Source organism: Macaca mulatta, chromosome 8 (assembly GCF_049350105.2).
Source record: "Macaca mulatta isolate MMU2019108-1 chromosome 8, T2T-MMU8v2.0, whole genome shotgun sequence".
In the NCBI taxonomy this organism is placed as follows: Eukaryota; Metazoa; Chordata; class Mammalia; order Primates; family Cercopithecidae; genus Macaca; species Macaca mulatta.
This window is the reverse complement of record NC_133413.1, coordinates 80,810,510-80,829,263: the sequence shown is the minus strand read 5'-3', so window position 1 is coordinate 80,829,263 and position 18,754 is coordinate 80,810,510. Positions and strand designations below refer to the sequence as shown.

General features: G+C 38.8%; 1 protein-coding gene across 28 annotated transcripts in view; it reads left to right on the top strand.

The window, feature by feature from the left end:
- The window catches only part of NCOA2 (nuclear receptor coactivator 2), a 297,951-nt gene that overhangs the window by 230,191 nt on the left and 49,006 nt on the right, over nt 1-18,754 (top strand). For all 28 annotated transcript variants that reach the window (XM_077943784.1, XM_077943763.1, XM_077943788.1 and 25 more), the window contains 6 exons: nt 1,158-1,261; nt 5,666-5,843; nt 9,288-9,476; nt 12,460-12,561; nt 13,168-13,311; nt 16,414-16,561. In XM_077943784.1, the coding sequence (XP_077799910.1) occupies nt 1,158-1,261; nt 5,666-5,843; nt 9,288-9,476; nt 12,460-12,561; nt 13,168-13,311; nt 16,414-16,561 (865 nt within the window). The remainder of the gene's footprint in view (nt 1-1,157; nt 1,262-5,665; nt 5,844-9,287; nt 9,477-12,459; nt 12,562-13,167; nt 13,312-16,413; nt 16,562-18,754) is intronic.

Sequence of the window (18,754 nt, the reverse complement as noted above, 5' to 3'; positions counted from 1 at the left end):
TGCACAGGTCATCTTCCCCTTCCATTGATAACATGCTCTGTGGAAGCTTTGTCGTGGGAATGGCAAGATTGGGAGGACCCACATAATTCCTATTTGTTTTCTAGGTTCTCAGCCATAAAGTAGGCTTTATAGATTTTCAACATATTGCATAAAATATTTTTGACAAAAAAATTATTAAGGTTCTGAAAGCAGGTTAATTCTGAGTGCTAAATTGATTTACAGTTTTCTATTTCTACATTTAATTACAATGATAACATGCAGTATAAACAAGGATATAATTTATTCAGGTACAAATAATTGTCACGTTTTGTATTGTTTTCTAGCAAGTTGTTGATATGTATATGTTATGCTTTAAACTTTTTTTGGTGTTCTTGAAATAACTACACATACGTTGATAAGTGTGCATCTTTTTCTTCTGTGAGCTTTTTCACAAAACGTTCTCATTCTATGATGGAATGTCTTCTGGGGCCTTCCTGTGTTCATGAGCCTGAAATTTGCCTTGCACGTTTCCATCCAGGAGCACACACTACGTGCCTCTTTGCTAGATCAAAGGGCAGCCATTGAAATTCCCCAAGTCCCTGGTAGAGTGCTTCTAACCTCTTAGATGGAGAAGCACTGGGACCAAATCTTCCTGGCCACTTTAAATGGGAATGTAAGCAGAAGTGGAACAGTAAAAGAGTCCAGGCAGACATTGCAGAGTGTCCCATGGGGGCAGCCATAGCAGTTTATGACTCCTTGTTACTTCTTCAAATGTGTGCAAATCTATCTCTGATTATGCTACTGAATTCTGAACAACAGACCTTCCTTTATCCTAGTTTGGGGAATCTCCTGAGTAGAAGCTAATTGTGCCATAGAATATAGCAGTTTCATAATCTAGAAAAAAAATGCCTGTCGGGGACTGTCAGGAAACCTCAAAACTCATTTTCTGAGCAGCCTGAAAGGGGATCCGAGCCACAGGTTCTAGAGGTGAAAAGTTAATGTTCTGGCTTCTGCTTCTAGCGGTGTCTCCCATTTAGGGGCAACAGGGATGTACTCTCTTTTGTAGCTGCATCTGATCCCACTAGAGATTTTTAAAAATCATCACAATAAAAACATTTCTGTGTCACTCTGTCCTTGATATAGCACTGCCATTTAATTCACACTTATGTTTATTGCAGAGAAAGCAGCAGCTGCCAACATAGATGAAGTGCAGAAGTCAGATGTATCCTCTACAGGGCAGGGTGTCATCGACAAGGATGCGCTGGGGCCTATGATGCTTGAGGTAGCACATCTTCATTTTAGTACTGTATTCTAAAATCTTGTTGATCTTCACATTATTACATTTAATTTCAGGTGAATATAATTTAAGGAGAATCCACACTAGTACTAGTACTAGTACTATGTACCTCTTGAGCTTGCTGATATGGCTCTGTGTCTCTACGTATATTTTGGCTCCTGCTGCCAGTAAATGTGTGTTTGAAATTAGCATAGAATTAAATAAACTAGATTACAGTAGACATTGACAAGTTGTAATTGCCAGTTGAGCATTTATTTGGGAAACTATTCACAAGTCCTACTAAATTCTGTGTTGTATTTTAGCTTGAAATGTTCTTAAAATTCTTAAATTTTGTGTATGCCATGTACAAATGCCTATACGTACAGGTTAAAATATGAGGACCAAGGAGGAGCTTTATGCTTCCTACTTATGCTGTTTCAAACTAGCTTATTTATCTCATAAGGAAGAAAAGTGAAATAATAGGCAAAAGGAACTTTGAAGAGAAGAATAAGGTTGGTCTTCACTACCTGTTCTTTATTAAGGAAGCTTTATGATCAGCTAATGTCTAGAATTTGTAAAGTACAGTTTTTCTATTTTATTAACTAGTACTAAAAGCCAAGTGCTTTGCTGTACCTTTTCCAAAATTAAAATTCAAGATGTAGGTTATGGTAAGATGAGAAAAAAAAATGTCAGTGAATTTATAACAAGAAACAGAGGAACCCTGAGACATAAATTATGTCAGTTCTCAGGATAATTTGCTCGGCTGATGATATGATGAGGTTGAAAAGACTGCATGGCCAGAAGCTTTGCAGCACTGCCAGTGTAGAATCAGCTAGCTTGCTGCAGCAGCCAACAATTCTGATTTTTAAAACAAAGATAACCAATAGTCCCCCTTATCTCTTTTTTTCAGTTGATGTTTAAAGGGATTTTTAAGAAAATCTAATTCTGTGAAAATCTACCATAAAATTGGGGGCAAGGCAGAAGGGGGCACACAATAAAGACTTCAAGATCGTCTGACCCAGACTTTGTATTTAGAAATGACAAACTTCATTTCCTGGGGCTGAACCTGCTGGCCAAAAGGCTTTAAATGTCCCAGTGTTGGCCCTTGCTTATCTCCTCTTGAATCACTGGCTTGAAAACATTCAGCCTCACCTTCCAGGAGAAAAGCAAAAACACACTTAACCCAATTTTCTATAGTCAACAAGGCAATGGAAGGCCAGAGAGTGCTACTTCTCTCTGGGTTCTTAGAAGCAGATTATGAAAACTGTAACTAGGTGGACCATTTAGAGTTCAAGAAAGTGGATAATTTCCTTTGGAAAAATGTTTGAATTATAAATTAAAAACTGATTTGAAAATTATGTTAACTAAATTATTACAGTTGGGAAATTTCCCCATACCTGTGTTTATTCATCGTATCTTGGGGTAGGGGGAATATTAGAGTGGAAACTCCTGGGAAGACTTTTGAGACTTCTAAATAGAAATGCTGGGAGTAACCGGAGCTGGGACTCAAGCCCTTTGAGTTCATCAATTGTAGAAATCAGACTGCTAGATTTCAGTAGACCTGATGTCATAAAATCAAACCAACATTTTTGTCGTTCAAAATAGTCTTCTGAGAATTTAGTACATTGATCAAGAACCTGTGTAGCAGGACTTGAGTGTTAAATGTGTTAGAGAGGTTATTCTTAAATCTGGTGACTTACGGTTTGAATTTAAATTTTTATCCCTGTTTATGTGCAATCACTTGAACAGAGAGAACATGTTCTCATGGAGCTGTTCCTAGGCATAGATGCACACTCATGCTTACATCATAGCATAGTGGTTGCTAGGCAGCACAACCAAATGTCAGCTTTTTTCATCAGAGCATATCATAGTGAGCCTTAAAAAAAACACCGCTTTATGAGATGAAACAATTTCATCTTCCCGTTTTATTATGCCTCAAATCAGTCTTTTTACTGTGGTATAAGCAGTAGGAAGCAACATGTACTTTTAAAAATGAACCATAGGTAATATGATTATGAAAATCCCTATCAAAGGGTATATCCAAATCAGTGAGCTGAAAAGGGACACTGGGCATATAACTTATCACCTAACCTCCTGAGTGCACACACTTGCACACAGTTCTCAAGGTTAGTACCATGTATTATGAAAGGCTGTTTATACCATGTATTATGAAAGGCTGTTTATTTACACGTAGTCTTGCTTTGTCCTGCATGTGGTTCATACCATTGAGAAAACCTGATAGAATGTGTTAAGAAAAACTTAAAAACCAAATGGGTGAACCTTTCTTTAGTGCCTTATGGTCAGTTCTAATTTGAGAGAGCACTTAGTTTTGTGATTAAAATAGAATTAAAGATGAAATATATTCAAAGATAGCTCATAAAATAGGAGCCTGTTTAATAGTAACTTAAGGATAAAACAAACTAGGGAAAAAGTAAACACTTTAGGCCCCATCCACCAAATTCATTGTTGTATGTGTATATATACATAGGACATTCATCTTAAAAATAGTAATAAACATGCTGGGTATAGTGGCTCATGCCTATAATCCCAGCACTTTGGGATTACAGAGTGGTGGGAGGATCACTTGAGGCCGAGAGTTTGACACCAGCCTGGGCAACACAGTGAGTTCCTTTCTCTACAGAAAATTTAAAAAGCCTGGTGCACTGACTCATGCCTGTAATTTCACCCCTTTATGAGGCTGAGACAAGGAGAATCACTTGGACCCAGGAGTTCAAGACCAACTTGGGCAACATGGGGAGACTCCATCATTACAAAAATAAAAAAATTAGTCAAGTGTGATGGTACATGCCTGTGGTTCCAGCTACTTGGTAGGCTGAGGTGGGAGGATCCCTTGGGCCCAGGAGGTGAAGGCTGCAGTGAGCCGTGATCATGCCACTGCACCCCAGCCTAGGCAACAGAGTGAGACCCTGTCTCAAAAAATAAAAAATATCTGGGTGTGGTGGTGCATACCTGTGGTCCTAGCTACTCAGGAGGCTGAGGTGGGAGGATAGCTTGAGCCCAGGAGTTCAAGGCTGCAGTGAGCTGTGATCGTGCCACTGCACACCAGGCTGGGCGCAGAGCAAGACCTTATCTCCAAAAAAGAGAAAATTGTAATAAACATGTATCATAGAGAAACTGAGCAGCCTAAACTGACTAGACCCCATGGCCGTGGTCCCAGGTATGATGAATCAATGTAAAGCTTTCAGTCCTTATCACTCACCTGACCCATAAAAACAGAGCTTTGATAAGCAAGGATCAAAAAAAGAAAAATGCGGTAATGTAACCAGGAGAAACTCACTAAACCCCCTACATTTCCATCACCAAGGTGAACATGATGGGAAATGGATTAGGGGTGAATGAATATTAGAGTAGAGGACTGTACTGAATGGTCATCAAAGCATGAGCTTTGGAATCAGATCCTCCTGGATTCACATTCAAGCTCTACTACCACTGACTAGTTCTGAGACGTTAACCTCTTTGAGCCTCAGTTTCCTCCTCTATAAATAGGCAAAGATAAAACATTCCTTCCAGGAGGTATGTGTAAGGCACAGTGAACATGTCCACATCCACTATTATTATCTCAACTTCCTGAAATGATCCTAGATTTTTTATCTCCTTCCCTCACCTCCATTGGGATGACAACAAAAAGTGAAGCTGTGAACTCATTACCGGAAGCTTGCTACTGTTATTTAGGTAATTTAGGAACCTGCTTCTTAATCTGGAGAACAAGTAACATAGAATAATTTGGCATAATTAGTGCCCTTCTAAGGGCAGGGCAATGCTGAGGTCCCCATGAAGGTGAGTTTGCCACATCAGAGACACTTCGGAGACCCTTTCCCATATATACCAAGTAATAAAGGATTGATGTTTCTTTAAAGGTCTGAAATTATCTGTGATGTTTTTCATATAATCCGTGACAGCTAGGTGGTAAAATTTGGGAAGGTTTTCCTGGTAATTATCCTTAAACTGGGGAAAAAAATGTTAATGACTCCTTTCTCTCATTGTATAACATGAAAAACTGTAGATAAAAATTACCATGCATTAGGTTGGTGACATAAAAGTTGTTCTTGGCCTGGTGGAGTATGTCAATCTCATTTTGAAAATACAGATGAATGCCTGTACACTTTTACTTCACAGTAATTATCTCCTGATAAATTAATGGAGTTAGTGTTGGTCATTTAGTTTGTGACAAGAAACCCTAATCTAGGCTCTCTCCTACTTAGTAAGATGGAATAATTTCTGTTTCACCAAGAGAAAATGTGTTAATTGTTCCTGAAAACTGGGAGAGAGCTGAGAAAGATCTCTTTTCTATCCATGTGTGAATTGTGTTTCCCTTAAAGGGATCATTCCCTTCTTAACAATTGCTGTGATGTTATGTTGCATCCTAACAGTTTGTACTTTGTCCCCTAGGCCCTTGATGGGTTCTTCTTTGTAGTGAACCTGGAAGGCAACGTTGTGTTTGTGTCAGAGAATGTGACACAGTATCTAAGGTATAACCAAGAAGAGCTGATGAACAAAAGTGTATATAGCATCTTGCATGTTGGGGACCACACGGAATTTGTCAAAAACCTGCTGCCAAAGTCTATAGGTAAATGACTGTCTGCTGGATCTCCCTCCCTACCTCCCCTCACCTCCACTTGCCCCCACCTCATACACATGCACATTGTCTTGGTTGAAGTGGATCAAATAAAACTATATTATATCAGATGGGGATGAGAGTGACTGGGTAGTTTTTTACAGATGCTTGTGTGTTTAAGCTTAAAAGTCATGGAAAAGGGGGCATCTTCAGATACTGATCTCAAATGAGTGATCATTTTTGATCCTATATTTAAAGTACACGAAAATCATTGCTTCTTAGCCAGAAGGCCAAGAAGTGATGATGATGATGATTATTATTTTGCTTGGCAGTAATTATCTCATGATAAATGAACAGAAATTGATTCAGATTCATGAAAATGATTCAGATGGAAAGTACTTATATGGCAACTATTTTCATTAAGATTGTTGTGGTTTTTTAATTATTTTTTATTTTTGTGGGTACATAGTAGGTGTATGTATTTATGGGGTACATGAGGTGTTTTGATACAGACATGCAGTGTGAAATAATCACATCATGGAGATGGCGTATCCATCCCCTCGAGCGTCTATCCTTTGTGCTATAATGTAGAGATTGTTTTTTAAGGTGACACATTGCCTCACCCTGTTCCATTCTAGCCAACTTTGTTTTGTCCATTTTCTCCATGACCATCTGAAAAGTAAAAGGTCATGAGAAGTTTGAGATTCAGTGTATTTTGAGTCCTGCACATGAAGCGTATTATAGGTGTATACACATTCTAGAAATAAAATGTTAAGGAACAAGTGGCAGATGTGGAGAGGTTCAGATGCTACAGCCCAAGCCCTGAATGGGCTCTTCTGTCTCGCAGACTCTCCGGTGGGCCCTGTAGGTGTGATCACCAGATGCTGCTCCCTTAGCCCACTCTCCCTGTCTCGAATTTCCTGACTTCATCTTATTTTGGAGGTGTCGTCCGAGTATACGTGATGATTAAGGACACACTGTGCAGTGGGTGATTCACAGCGTGGGCCCACCTTAGCTGCCGCTCTAGAGTACTGCGGTTCCCACTCACTAAGTGATTCTTTTTTTAATATTCTCAAACTGATGATGCTAAGAACATCTTCACGGATTGAAAGAAATGAAGAATAAGGTCAAATCCTGAGTTGGCAAGTATTTCTGTTCTTAAGATTGTTTATACTAGCTGTTCTTCCTGTTATAAGAAGTAGGAAAAGGTCCTTTTCAAATTTCATTTGGGCTAGCTTTTCCTTTATGTGATAATTCTTTGTTCAAAGTGACTACAACAGTAATGCAAAATGTGTGAATACTTGTGTAGGATTCCTTTATTATATTCTCTAGTAAATTAAAATGGGATTTCTTATTTCAAGTAACTAATATTTTCAGATCTCTTCAGTAGTTTTATGACTTCCTTAAAAGACCTCTACTTATTAATTCACTATTATTAATTCACTTGTCTAAAGAGCTTTTTGCCTTACTTTATATTGTATCCTTTTAACTTTCAACTTATTAATCTGACTTAATAGGAACTCTTTTTCTCTTCAGTTGATTACTCTGTGTAGTCTTTATTTTGTAAATAAGCTTTTTTAAATGCTGATAATGGCTGGGCTCAGTGGCTCACCCCTGTAATCCCAGCACTTTGGGAGGCCGAGGCTGGTGGATCACTTGAGGTCAGGAGTTCGAGACCAGCCTGGCCAACATGCCAAAACCCTGCCTCCACTAAAAATGCAAAACATTAGCCGGGCGTTGTGGCTCGTGCCTGTAATCCCAGCTTCTCCAGAGGCTGAGGCACGAGAATCCCTTGAGCCCAGGAGGTGGAGATTGCAGTGAGCCAAGATCACACCACTGCACTGCAGCCTTGGTGACAGAGACTCTGTTTCAAAAAAATAATAATAATAAAATAAAATGCTGATGCTGAAATGAACTTTCCAAATGTCTGCAAAGATATACAAAGCTAGTTATGGGTTTTTCTGTAATTTTAAGATAATTTCTTACAGCTAACTTTTTCCTTTCTAGAGTTTGTTTCCTTTCTCATTCTACAGCCCAGTGGCCATGGGTTCTTTGGGTTCACTGGGCCATTCATGGGCCATTGGGTTCGCTATAACACCTACATGTCCTTATCCATTTTCTCTAGCTGGTTACTGGAAAATATATTAGTTTTCTTATGACTCACCCTTTTTTTGATCCCCTGTTCTATTGTCCTGCTGTCCCCAGTATTTTTAGATAAAGCATAAGGAATAATATAGAAAAGAACACCAAAATAAGAATTAGGATTGGTTCTGATTCCAACTTTTCTAGTAGTTGAACATGTCTTTGGGCATCAGATTTTTTATGTGTCAAATGAAGAAGTTAACCTGGTAAAATCCATAAACACCCTTTAATTCTCAAAATCGGTCATTGTTTTATTTCTTTCATTGTTATCTCTAATGCATTTCAAAAATAATTGATGTCTTTCCTCTCTTTCATTGTCTCTTTCTTAAAGTAAATATATACTTTTTTTAGTTTTAATACTCAGATGTCTGAAGTAGTTAACTTGAAAAGAAATGACATTAGCACTGTATTTTCAAGGATTTTTCAGTCTTATTGAAGAAATATACGTGAAACAATTTAAAAAGACTACAACTGAACAACTCAGGAAAAACAAAGTTATAAACTAAATACTAAAATTTCTGTAAAATTTGAGAAAAGAAAAATCTGCCCGAGGAGGCAGTATGGGGGAGTAGATAGTAAAGTATTGATTGTAGAGGACCTCAGCCTTAGAGCATGAGTACCTGTGGAGAGAGAAACTGAGGCAACCTGATGTGTTAGATAGAGTGACAGCAGGAGCAAGGACATCCATGCGGCCCTGGTATGGTGGAGCATGGGTAGGCTTGTGCAGGGGTGTGGAAGATCCCGTTAGATGGATGCAGTGGAGCTGGTTAGTGAGAGTCTGTGTTAATGGACTTCATCCTCCAGACTACATCAATTCTAAATCCTCTGAAAGAATTTAATGTGTACTACATTTGGTGCCACTCACAGAGTTTTGAGCAGGGGTAACTTATCTAAAATTGGAATGCAAGTAGATTGAACTAAATTTCCAAGAAATCAGTTATGAAGATGCAAAAGTAGAAAACTATAGTATTCTAGTAACAATCCAGGACTGGACTTGAAAGGAAGGAGTCAGGGTAAAGAAGTGGTGTAGAAGATGTTTTGAAAATCCCAAGATTCCACATGCATCCCAGAATTTGAAGTATAATAAAATTTTTTAAAATGTGGGGAAAAAAACAGAAAATCCCAGGATATTCCCAAGTCGTAAAAATGTTAAAAGATTTTTCCTCCTCTAGATTATGAAAGTATTTAGAAAAGTATAAAAGTATTACATAAAGATGAAATAATCATATTTTTCCTACATCATTTTAATAATTCAGAGGCAATGAATCTGATGTTTGTTTCTCTGTAAAACTGGGTTGCTTTTGCCTTGCTCAGTGAATGGGGGATCTTGGTCTGGCGAACCTCCGAGGCGGAACAGCCATACCTTCAATTGTCGGATGCTGGTAAAACCTTTACCTGATTCAGAAGAGGAGGGTCATGATAACCAGGAAGCTCATCAGAAATATGAAACTATGCAGTGCTTCGCTGTCTCTCAACCAAAGTCCATCAAAGAAGAAGGAGAAGGTGGGACAGAACCCCTAGGGTGTTTTATATGTCTGTGTATTTATTCCTGTGCTACTTCCTTCACACTTTAATTAGTGGTCACCTGAAGGAAAGTGAGGAGGCAATATCTTTGTTCTTTTCAATTTTACTATTTTGTGATGGAAATGTTTAAGTCTCCAGAACAGCACTGTCCAACAGAATTACCTGCGATGGTGGAAGTGACATATCTTTAGCGTCTAGTGTGGCAGCCACTAGCCACATGTGGCTGGTGAGCACTTGAAATGTCAGTAGTGCAACTAGGGGGCTGAATTTTTTATTTTATTAAATTTGCATTTGAATAGCCACATGTGGCTAGTGGCTGCTGTACTAGTGTGACTGTATTAGTGATCACACTTCTGGGGGATCCTAGGCTCTTTGAACATCTAGTGCAAGCTGTATGCCACAGCCCTAGAAAAATGCACAGTTGTCCTGGCACGGTGACTCAACGCCTGTAATCCCAGCACTTTGGGAGACTGAGGCAGGTGGATCACGAGGTCAGGAGATCGAGACCATCCTGGCCAACATGGTGAAACCTCGTCTCTACTAAAAGTACAAAAAGTAGCCTGGTGGCTGGCATGTGCCTGTAGTCCCAGCTACTCAGGAGGCTGAGGCAGGAGAATCACTTAAACCTGAGGTGGAGGTTGCAGTGAGCCAAGATCGCGCCATTGCACTCCAGCCTGGGCGACAGAGTAAGACTCCATCTCAAAAAAGAAAAATGCACACAGTAAAAACAGCGTTTTACTTTCAAGGGGTTGATGGAATCCATGTAGCCTATCCATGGATGCTGGGCCCAGAATGTGATATAATAGACTGGTACTAAAGAGAGGATAGAGACAGGAGCGGCGAATGGAGTGGGTTTTAGACTATAAGTTTATTAGGCTGTTCGCCATAAAGATATGCTGATGTAGTGTCCACCTCCTGAGCCCACCAGGCAAACTGTCCACACAGCTGAGTGTCACTCTAATACAAGGCAGTGTTGAAGAGTGCGTTGTGCGTGGGCAGCAGAAGGGAAAGAGCTGAGGACCACTTGTGGCTGAAAACATCCTGGGCTATATAGACAGGCCAACTCCTAATTCAGCTGCTCCCAGCTCTGGCTAGGACTTTGGACAGAATCCTTGGCCTTTCTGAGTATCAGTTTATTATCAAGTGAAGTCACCAATACCAGTATCAGAATGTAATAAGGTTTAAATGAATATGCTGAACTGTGGTTCGCGTTGAATGCTAGTTATTTAATGCTTATTTTAAAATTTAAATTTTATTGAGAAGGAAATATTAGAGCTGTTAAAGATAATAAATATATAGTATTTCAAAATTAAGTATTTTGCCTAGGTAAGGAACGTCACATGATTTTATTCTGTTTTATGCAACAGAGTAAGTGCTGCTAATTTATCCATCTGTGATAATATTCCCGAGGCAGTATAAAAAGGAATAGCTGAGCTAATTTATTACTTTGTGCTTTATAAACATTTTTTGTACATTTAAAAGTACGTTCTATGTGTTAACACAGTATAGCATAAGCACAGGGTTTCTGAGCCATGGCATGCTCAGATTCTAATCCTGGCTTTGCCAAAGGTTTGTGTGACATTGGACAAATTACTTAAACTTTGTGCTTTGATCTTCTTGTCTGTAAAATGGAAATGATGCTACTATGTGTGTCATAGAGCTGTTAAGAGGATTAACTGAGTTAATAACTCATACAGTAGCTAGAAAGGTGTTTATCTCACAGTGCCCAAAAATTTAGTTGTTATTTTGTTGAGGACTATAATTGCATTTTAATTTTGTGATACCAACGATTGCTGGATATTTCAGTCTTGTTGAAGAAATGATACATGAAATAATTTTAAAAGACTACAACAGAGCAATTCAGGAACAGCCAAGTTACAAACTATATACTAAAATTTCTGTAAAAGTTGAGAAAGAAAAATCTGTCCAAGGAGGCACTGTGGGGTCCTAGAGTAGTTAAGTACTGATTGTAGAGGACCTCTGCCTTACAGCATGAATACCTGTGGAGGGAGAAATTGAGGCAGCCTGATATTTTAGATAGGGTAGCAGCAGGAGCAAATATAGATAATAAACTCTGTCAAATTCAGGAAATTCTCAATTTTAGAGGTAAACAATCATAAATCAGTGACATGAGACATGAAGGGATTACCTAAGTTTTTTAACAACAGCATTTGTCCAGTGTTTTTTAAATTGAAAGGGCTGTGCAGTGTGCTCTGCATGTTACAAAGATAAATAAAACTTTTCCCTTTCCTCCAGAAGTGAACCCTGATGCATAAAACAGTTGAAGCAAGGTGAGGAATAAGTGATTAGAACTGGCTGTGTGAGAAACTGTCCACAGCCAAGATTCTGAACTATAATGCAGCTGTTCTGGTGCACGCTGCATTTTCTAGGTATTGTGGGAGTCGTTCTCTGAATCTGTGTCTAGACCCAGTTTATATTCTTTGCTTTAAATTGCATATTGCCATTGTAGTATTTACTTAATTTGGCATAAGGTGTACCTAGTTTTCCTGAGCCCTAAAACTCAAGAAGCAAACCCTTGATAAAGCAAGAGTATCAGATTTTAGTTTCATCATTTTTGTACTTCATTATATATTAACCTGGTTTTCTATCAGCCATTTAAAAAGAAAGGATTTCGTTTTTTTTTTTCTACTGCTGGAGAGAGTGTTTCAGATTTTTCAGGCTTTTGTGTAGTGGATGTATTTCTATCACATGTATCGTGGGGCCTAGGCAGTTTATCTTCTGCTCCCCAGTTCTCCTTACACAGCCACCCTCTGTCTCCCTTACCCACCTACCACTTTCATGGAGAGAATAAAACCAGTAAGAAGCTCAGGTACATAATGTTTCGTCACTCTCTCCCTTACTGCTTTTTTTTATGATGGGCTGTGCTGTCATAAATACACTTGGGTTTGTTTGAATCACTAGGAAAGCCCCATATGATAAATGTAAACATGTGTGATTTAAGATTTGCAGTCCTGCTTGATTTGTGTGGCAAGAAGAGTTCCCATGAAGGAAAGACCAGTTCTTCCCTCATCAGAAAGTTTTACTACTCGCCAGGATCTCCAAGGTAAATTTCCTTTCCAAAGAAGACCAAAGGAATCATTTTAGAATACTTACATATTTGAGAATGCAAGGACTGTATTTAGAAGACTGTAAGGATGCTAGTACTAGCAATTGCTGCTGCAGTAGAAATGTCAAGGAGTTGGAAGACCAGGGAGAGAGATGCTGGCTGTCACTGTATACCCTTTTGGTCCATGTACTTGTGTTACCTAGTTTAAATAAATACATTTAGATCTTGTTAAAATGTAATTATTTCTGGCCGGGCGTGGTGGCTTACGCCTGTAACCCCAACACTTTGGGAGGCTGAGGCAGGAGGATCACTTGAGGTCAGGAGTTCAAAGCCAGCCTGGCCAATGTGGCAAAACATCTGTATTAAAAATACAAAAATTAGCCAAATGTGGTGCACGCCTGTAATCCCAGCTATTTGGGCGTCTGATGCACAAGAGTCGTTTGAACCCAGGAGGTAGAGTTTGCAGTGAGCTGAGATTGCACCACTGCACTCCAGCCTGGACGATAGAGTGAGACTCTTGTCTCAGAAAAATATATATATATATATTTATTTCCATAAAGAATAGATCAGCATGTAGGTATAATGGCTGCTGTTACTTAATAGGCAAGATCACTTCTCTGGATACCAGCACCATGAGAGCAGCCATGAAACCAGGCTGGGAGGACCTGGTGAGAAGGTGCATTCAGAAGTTCCATGCGCAGCATGAAGGAGAATCTGTGTCCTATGCCAAGAGGCATCATCATGAAGGTAGGTATCTCTAAATGATTTTTCTTAAATTGTTGCTTCCTGTGGGAGCTTTCTCTCAGTAATTCCTGGAGTTCACCTTGGGAACAGAGCTGGTGACCGTTCTCGTGAGCTGTCTCGTCTGGCGTACATGTTGCCTTCTGAAGGAAAATTTTAACAGAAGAACCTGTTGGACAGAAGAGTGACAAAAGTAGAACAGGAGATGATAGTGTCACAGACGCAGACAAAAGGAGGAAGAAAGAGGTCATTTTCTTTGATCCAGGAGCTTCTAGATGCATAACAAAATTATAAGTACCATCTAATTAAGAGAAATATTAACGATTCAGTTAGAATCTGAATATAAGAATAAGTGGAATTTTGGAGAGTGAGTGAATCCCTGGTGGAGGTAATGGTGGGGACCCCAAGCCCTTCTTCAAGTTGGTAACCAGCAAAGACTATCCAGGTATTTCTAGAGGGCCCAAAAGTTGACACAACTTGTCTCAGCTCACTGACTTAAGCAGTAGGACAGCTGGCACTGAGCCCAAGACTTCAGTAATAACAGCAGCCCTTATTGAGTACCTGGTCTTTGTGTGGCATTGTCCCTTTTGCCTCCTCTCACTGGCCCTCACAGCAAGCCTGTGACGTGGACGTCACATCTGTCACTCTGGACAAGGGGACAAGGAGGTTGAGGCAGGTGAAATGACTGACTCTCTAGCATTCAGTATCAGTGCAGGACATCTGTCTGAGCCCATTTTGGTCACTGTCATGCTGCTTCCAAAGGTCTTTCCAAATAATCTCTTTTTCTCAAGTGCATTTTTGTTTTCTGTTAAAGAGGTATGAACCAAAAAAAAACCTCCCTTTTGCTTTAGTATGTGCTAATTTGGGGAGCAAGACTGTCCTTCTCTCTGTGTCCCAGCAGTGCGGTTGGCCAGTGCTCCACATGCACTGTCAGCTGGGCCATACTGCATGGGAGGGACTTGTGCAGTGCAGTGCAGCTTGTAACTCAGCTTCAACAGTTGTCTGCATCCTTGCAGAAAAAATTTGTAACTAGTTATTGAAAATAGAGTTTGAGTTTGTCATCATCTACCTAATGTGCATCTGGCACTTTACCAATAGTGTTGGTATGTTTAAACTTTATGCTTTTTAGATCACTTATAAAAAAGCAAAAATCATAATAAATGACATGTCTCTACCATGCCCTTATTTTTTCCTTGTCTTATTTATTCTTTTCATCCTATTCATCCTATTTTTTAGAAATAAGTGCATAATCCAACAACTTGTCTTCCAGCATTTTTCTTTAAGTTGGAAAGAATACAAGGAAATAAAGATGCTACATTGACAGAAATCAATATTTAACCTACCATTTCATTACATCCGGTTTAAAATAAAAAGAATAGTAATAACAAAAACCAAGAAACTGGCATAAGCAAACATGTTCGGCATCCTTGGGTCCTGAGTTTAATTCTTTGACAACCTGATTCCTTACAAAACGATTTACACAGATGCACCAGACACTGCGCTAGATTTAAACAGAGGGGACCCACTAGAAGGAAACCCCATATAGACATTTCAAACTTTTGAAATAGGTAAGATCAGGGATGATCAGTTGCATTGAACAGAAATCTGCAAAGCGTTGTTTAAATGGAGGCACTTCCTAAATGTGTTCAGGTGAGTGCTTACACATACCTACTTTTCTGAGTCGTTGGATGTAGACCAAGTTTAAATGAAAATCTTTAGGGATCACAGCCAAGGTCAGTTAAAATTCTGAAACTATAAGCCATTGGAAATATAAGTCTTACTATAAAAAATTACATTTACGTCATCTTTTAGAAACATTATGCAAAGCAAGATACTCACATGTTCAGTAATTCATTTTCAGTACTGCCATTTCAGACTAACATTGTGCAACAATTGATGGCAGAAAGTGAAACCTAAATGTAGTATCTAACTGAAACTGCAGAGAGAAGTCATTAGACAAATTGCTTAGAGTGAAATTTTACCAAGAAATTAGAATCCACATTATATGTCAGTCTCTCTCCCTCCCTCCCTCCCTCCCTCCCTCCCTCCCTCTCCCTCTCTCTCTCTCTCTCTCTCTCTCTCTCTCTCTCTCTCTCTCTCTCTCTCTCTCTCGGCAGTTTTGTGGCATGGTGAATACGCATGGTTGCTTTAGGGGTAACTATTCAGCCCACAAAATGTGTGCTGAGGATTATGTGGTAGCAACATAGTAGCCTTGTTAAAATGGTTTAAGAGGAACTAAAATTATATGTCTTTTTTTAAAACTGAATTGAAATGTTCTTTTTTAATAGGTGGTATAAGACAGTTATAAAACATAGTAGCTTTAAAAGATAAATCTCAATTATTTTAAGAGAAATTGTCTTAACCTGGTTGATTTGTGTTGTATTTTGTTATTGTCTTGAAAATGGAAACACCTGACACCTTATCTAAAAGTTAAACCAATTCCAATGTCGCTAAGATTTGCACTTTTATTGTTTCAGTTTTGTTTAGCCTTTTTTTCTCTGAATAGATTATTCTGATTGTTTATCTTTTACTTCCTGTTGTCCTAACCGCGAAAATAATACTTCTTGCACAGTGAGAAACAGGATTGGGGGAGAGTAGTGTGTGAGATGATGGATTGAACAGTACGTAACTTCGAGATGTATATTCAGAGAACATATTTAATGTCATAAATTTTATTTTAATATTTGTATTAGTTTTACAAGGAAATTTAAGTCAAATTGTATACCTAAGAGATACCCTGTTTATATATTGTATTGTTTTCTACCATTTTAAGCAAATCATTGTAAAGCTTGTTTGAACTGATAAATGGTTTACACTGTTTTGCCATAATAATAAAGATTTTAAGAACACAGTTTGAGGGTCCAGGCTCTTACTCCTTTTCATAAGAAAAACAGATAATTGAGGTTATTGGTATTTTGAGTGAAAAGTAAATGTGCTTTTAAAACGTTGTATTTTAATCTCATAAAGATTACTTATAACTCTTTAACATGCTGGTGGGAAACTATTATGAAACTTAATGAAGTTGATTACTCTTATTATGTCTTGTCCTCCCCGACCTCTCAGTTTTTTTTTTCTAAACATGCCTTCTGTTTCTTTGCTTGCCTGCAGTACTGAGACAAGGATTGGCATTCAGTCAAATCTATCGTTTTTCCTTGTCTGATGGCACTCTTGTTGCTGCACAAACGAAGAGCAAACTCATCCGTTCTCAGACTACTAATGAACCTCAACTTGTAATATCTTTACATATGCTTCACAGGTAATCCCAGTTCTAAGAAGTCATTTTTCATTTCCAAGTTAAGAGGAGATATTACAAAAGCAGCAAATCATTTTAGAGCTTTGAGGATTTGTTAGACATTTCTTCTCATCAATCCCAGTAATGTAAAATATAAAATTAAATTGTTATTAGCTGTTGGCTAAATGACAATTCATAATACAATTGGCCCTCTGTATCTGTGGGTTCTGCATCCCAGGATTCAACCAACCACAGATGGAAAATATTTGGGGGGGAAAAATATATATATATATAATATTATGCTGTATTATTTTATTTGTATTATAACTGTATTTACACTGTATTAGGTATTATAAGAAATTATTTCTAGAAATGATTTCAAGTATTTAGGAGGATGTGTGTAGGTTATATGCAAAAATTATGCCATTTTATATCAGGGACTTGAGCATCCATGGATTTTAGTATCTGTGGTGTGGGGGCAGGGTGGAGGCTAGAACCAGTCCCCCATGTAACCAAAGAACAACTGTACTGGCAAAGTAGGACTCTACTTTGAATTTTAGCCTTAACACTAGTGAATTGTAAAACCCAGCTGGAAGAACACAAGGCTAGCACTAACTTTGCTCAGACATAATTTCCCATTACATTGAAAAAGGGAAATTTATTGATCAGCTCCCAGTAGCAACAAATGCAGGGCAGGAATATTGATGTCAGTAGTATGATTTCTGCTCCTGTGTGTTTAAATGTAGAACTTTTTTTTTTTTTTTTTTTTTTTTTGTGAGGCAGAGTCTTGCTCTGTCTCCCAGACTGGAGTGCACTGGCGCGATCTCAGCCTCTGCAACCTCTGCCTCTTGGGTTCAGGCGATTCTTGTGCCTCAGCCTCCTGAGTAGCTGTGATTACAGGCATGTTCCAGCCTTGAGTGATCCTTCCACCTTGGCCTCCCAAATCACTGGGATTACAGGTGTGGGCCACCACACCCAGCCTAAATCTAGAACTTTCTTTTTTTTTTTTTTTTTTTTTTGAGACGGAGTCTCGCTGTGTCTCCCAGGCTGGAGTGCAGTGGCGTGATCTCGGCTCACTGCAAGCTCCGCCTCCTGGGTTCACGCCATTCTCCCGCCTCAGCCTCCCAAGTAGCTGAGACTACAGGCGCCCGCCACCATGCCCGGCTAGTTTTTTGTATTTTTAGTAGAGACGGGGTTTCACCATGTTAGCCAGGATAGTCTCGATCTCCTGACCTCGTGATCCACCCGCCTCGGCCTCCCAAAGTGCTGGGATTACAGGCTTGAGCCACCGCGCCCGGCCTAGAACTTTCTATGTATATATTTACAAATAATATTTTAAATTTTTGTTCTCAGGTTCAAATTAACTTCTCAACATTAGACCTTAAATTGAAGGGTAATAAACATTTTCATAAAAAAGTGAAGATAAATTGAATGTTGATTTTTAAATAAATGTCATAAACCCTATTATCTTAGAGCACATATTTAGGAAAATGATTAAATTTCATTAGTTATCTAAATGTTTATGCTTATGCCGTGGAAAACTTTATGAGGTCCTATCAGTAAATATATAACATTGCTCTGGCTGACCCATTTTATCACATTTCTCAATTTACTGTCTATTTAGGAGTAAAAAAATCAGGCAACTCTGCCAACTGTTAATAAATCTAACCTCAAGCTGAAACAGTTTGAAAGTGATTACAGATGTGGTGAATTTCACCCACCTAACCAAAAGCTGATGTTTGACAATTTGTGAAACCTGTTTTATTTGGATTTGTGAACAGATTTGGTAACTCAAAAGTGACTGCCAAGGCTGTAAATTAAAGTTCATAGAACTTGCAAAATCATCTTGCTCAGAAAGGCTGCTTTTAGTCATTAGTAAGGAGATGGAATGGAGTTATCCAGAAGTAGAGTAATAAGATCACAAACTAAAGTCACTCTGAACTTCCCTTCCCAAGCTGTTGGCTCTGAGGTCTCGCTCTGACTTGGAGGGATGTGGGGTGAGGAGGTGAGTGGAAATCTGTTAAACGAGGTGATCTAACTCTAAACAGTTTTAGTAACTATTAGTTCTAGAACTGGCAGAGTTTCTCTTAACAGTTAGGGGCAAGTTGTTTTCCCCTAAGTGTGTTTATCTTGAGCCAAGCAGTAAATATCAGAGCTCTGGGCTTACAGATGTGTCTATTGTTAGGAATTATAATCTCTGGAAGAAAAACCGAAGAC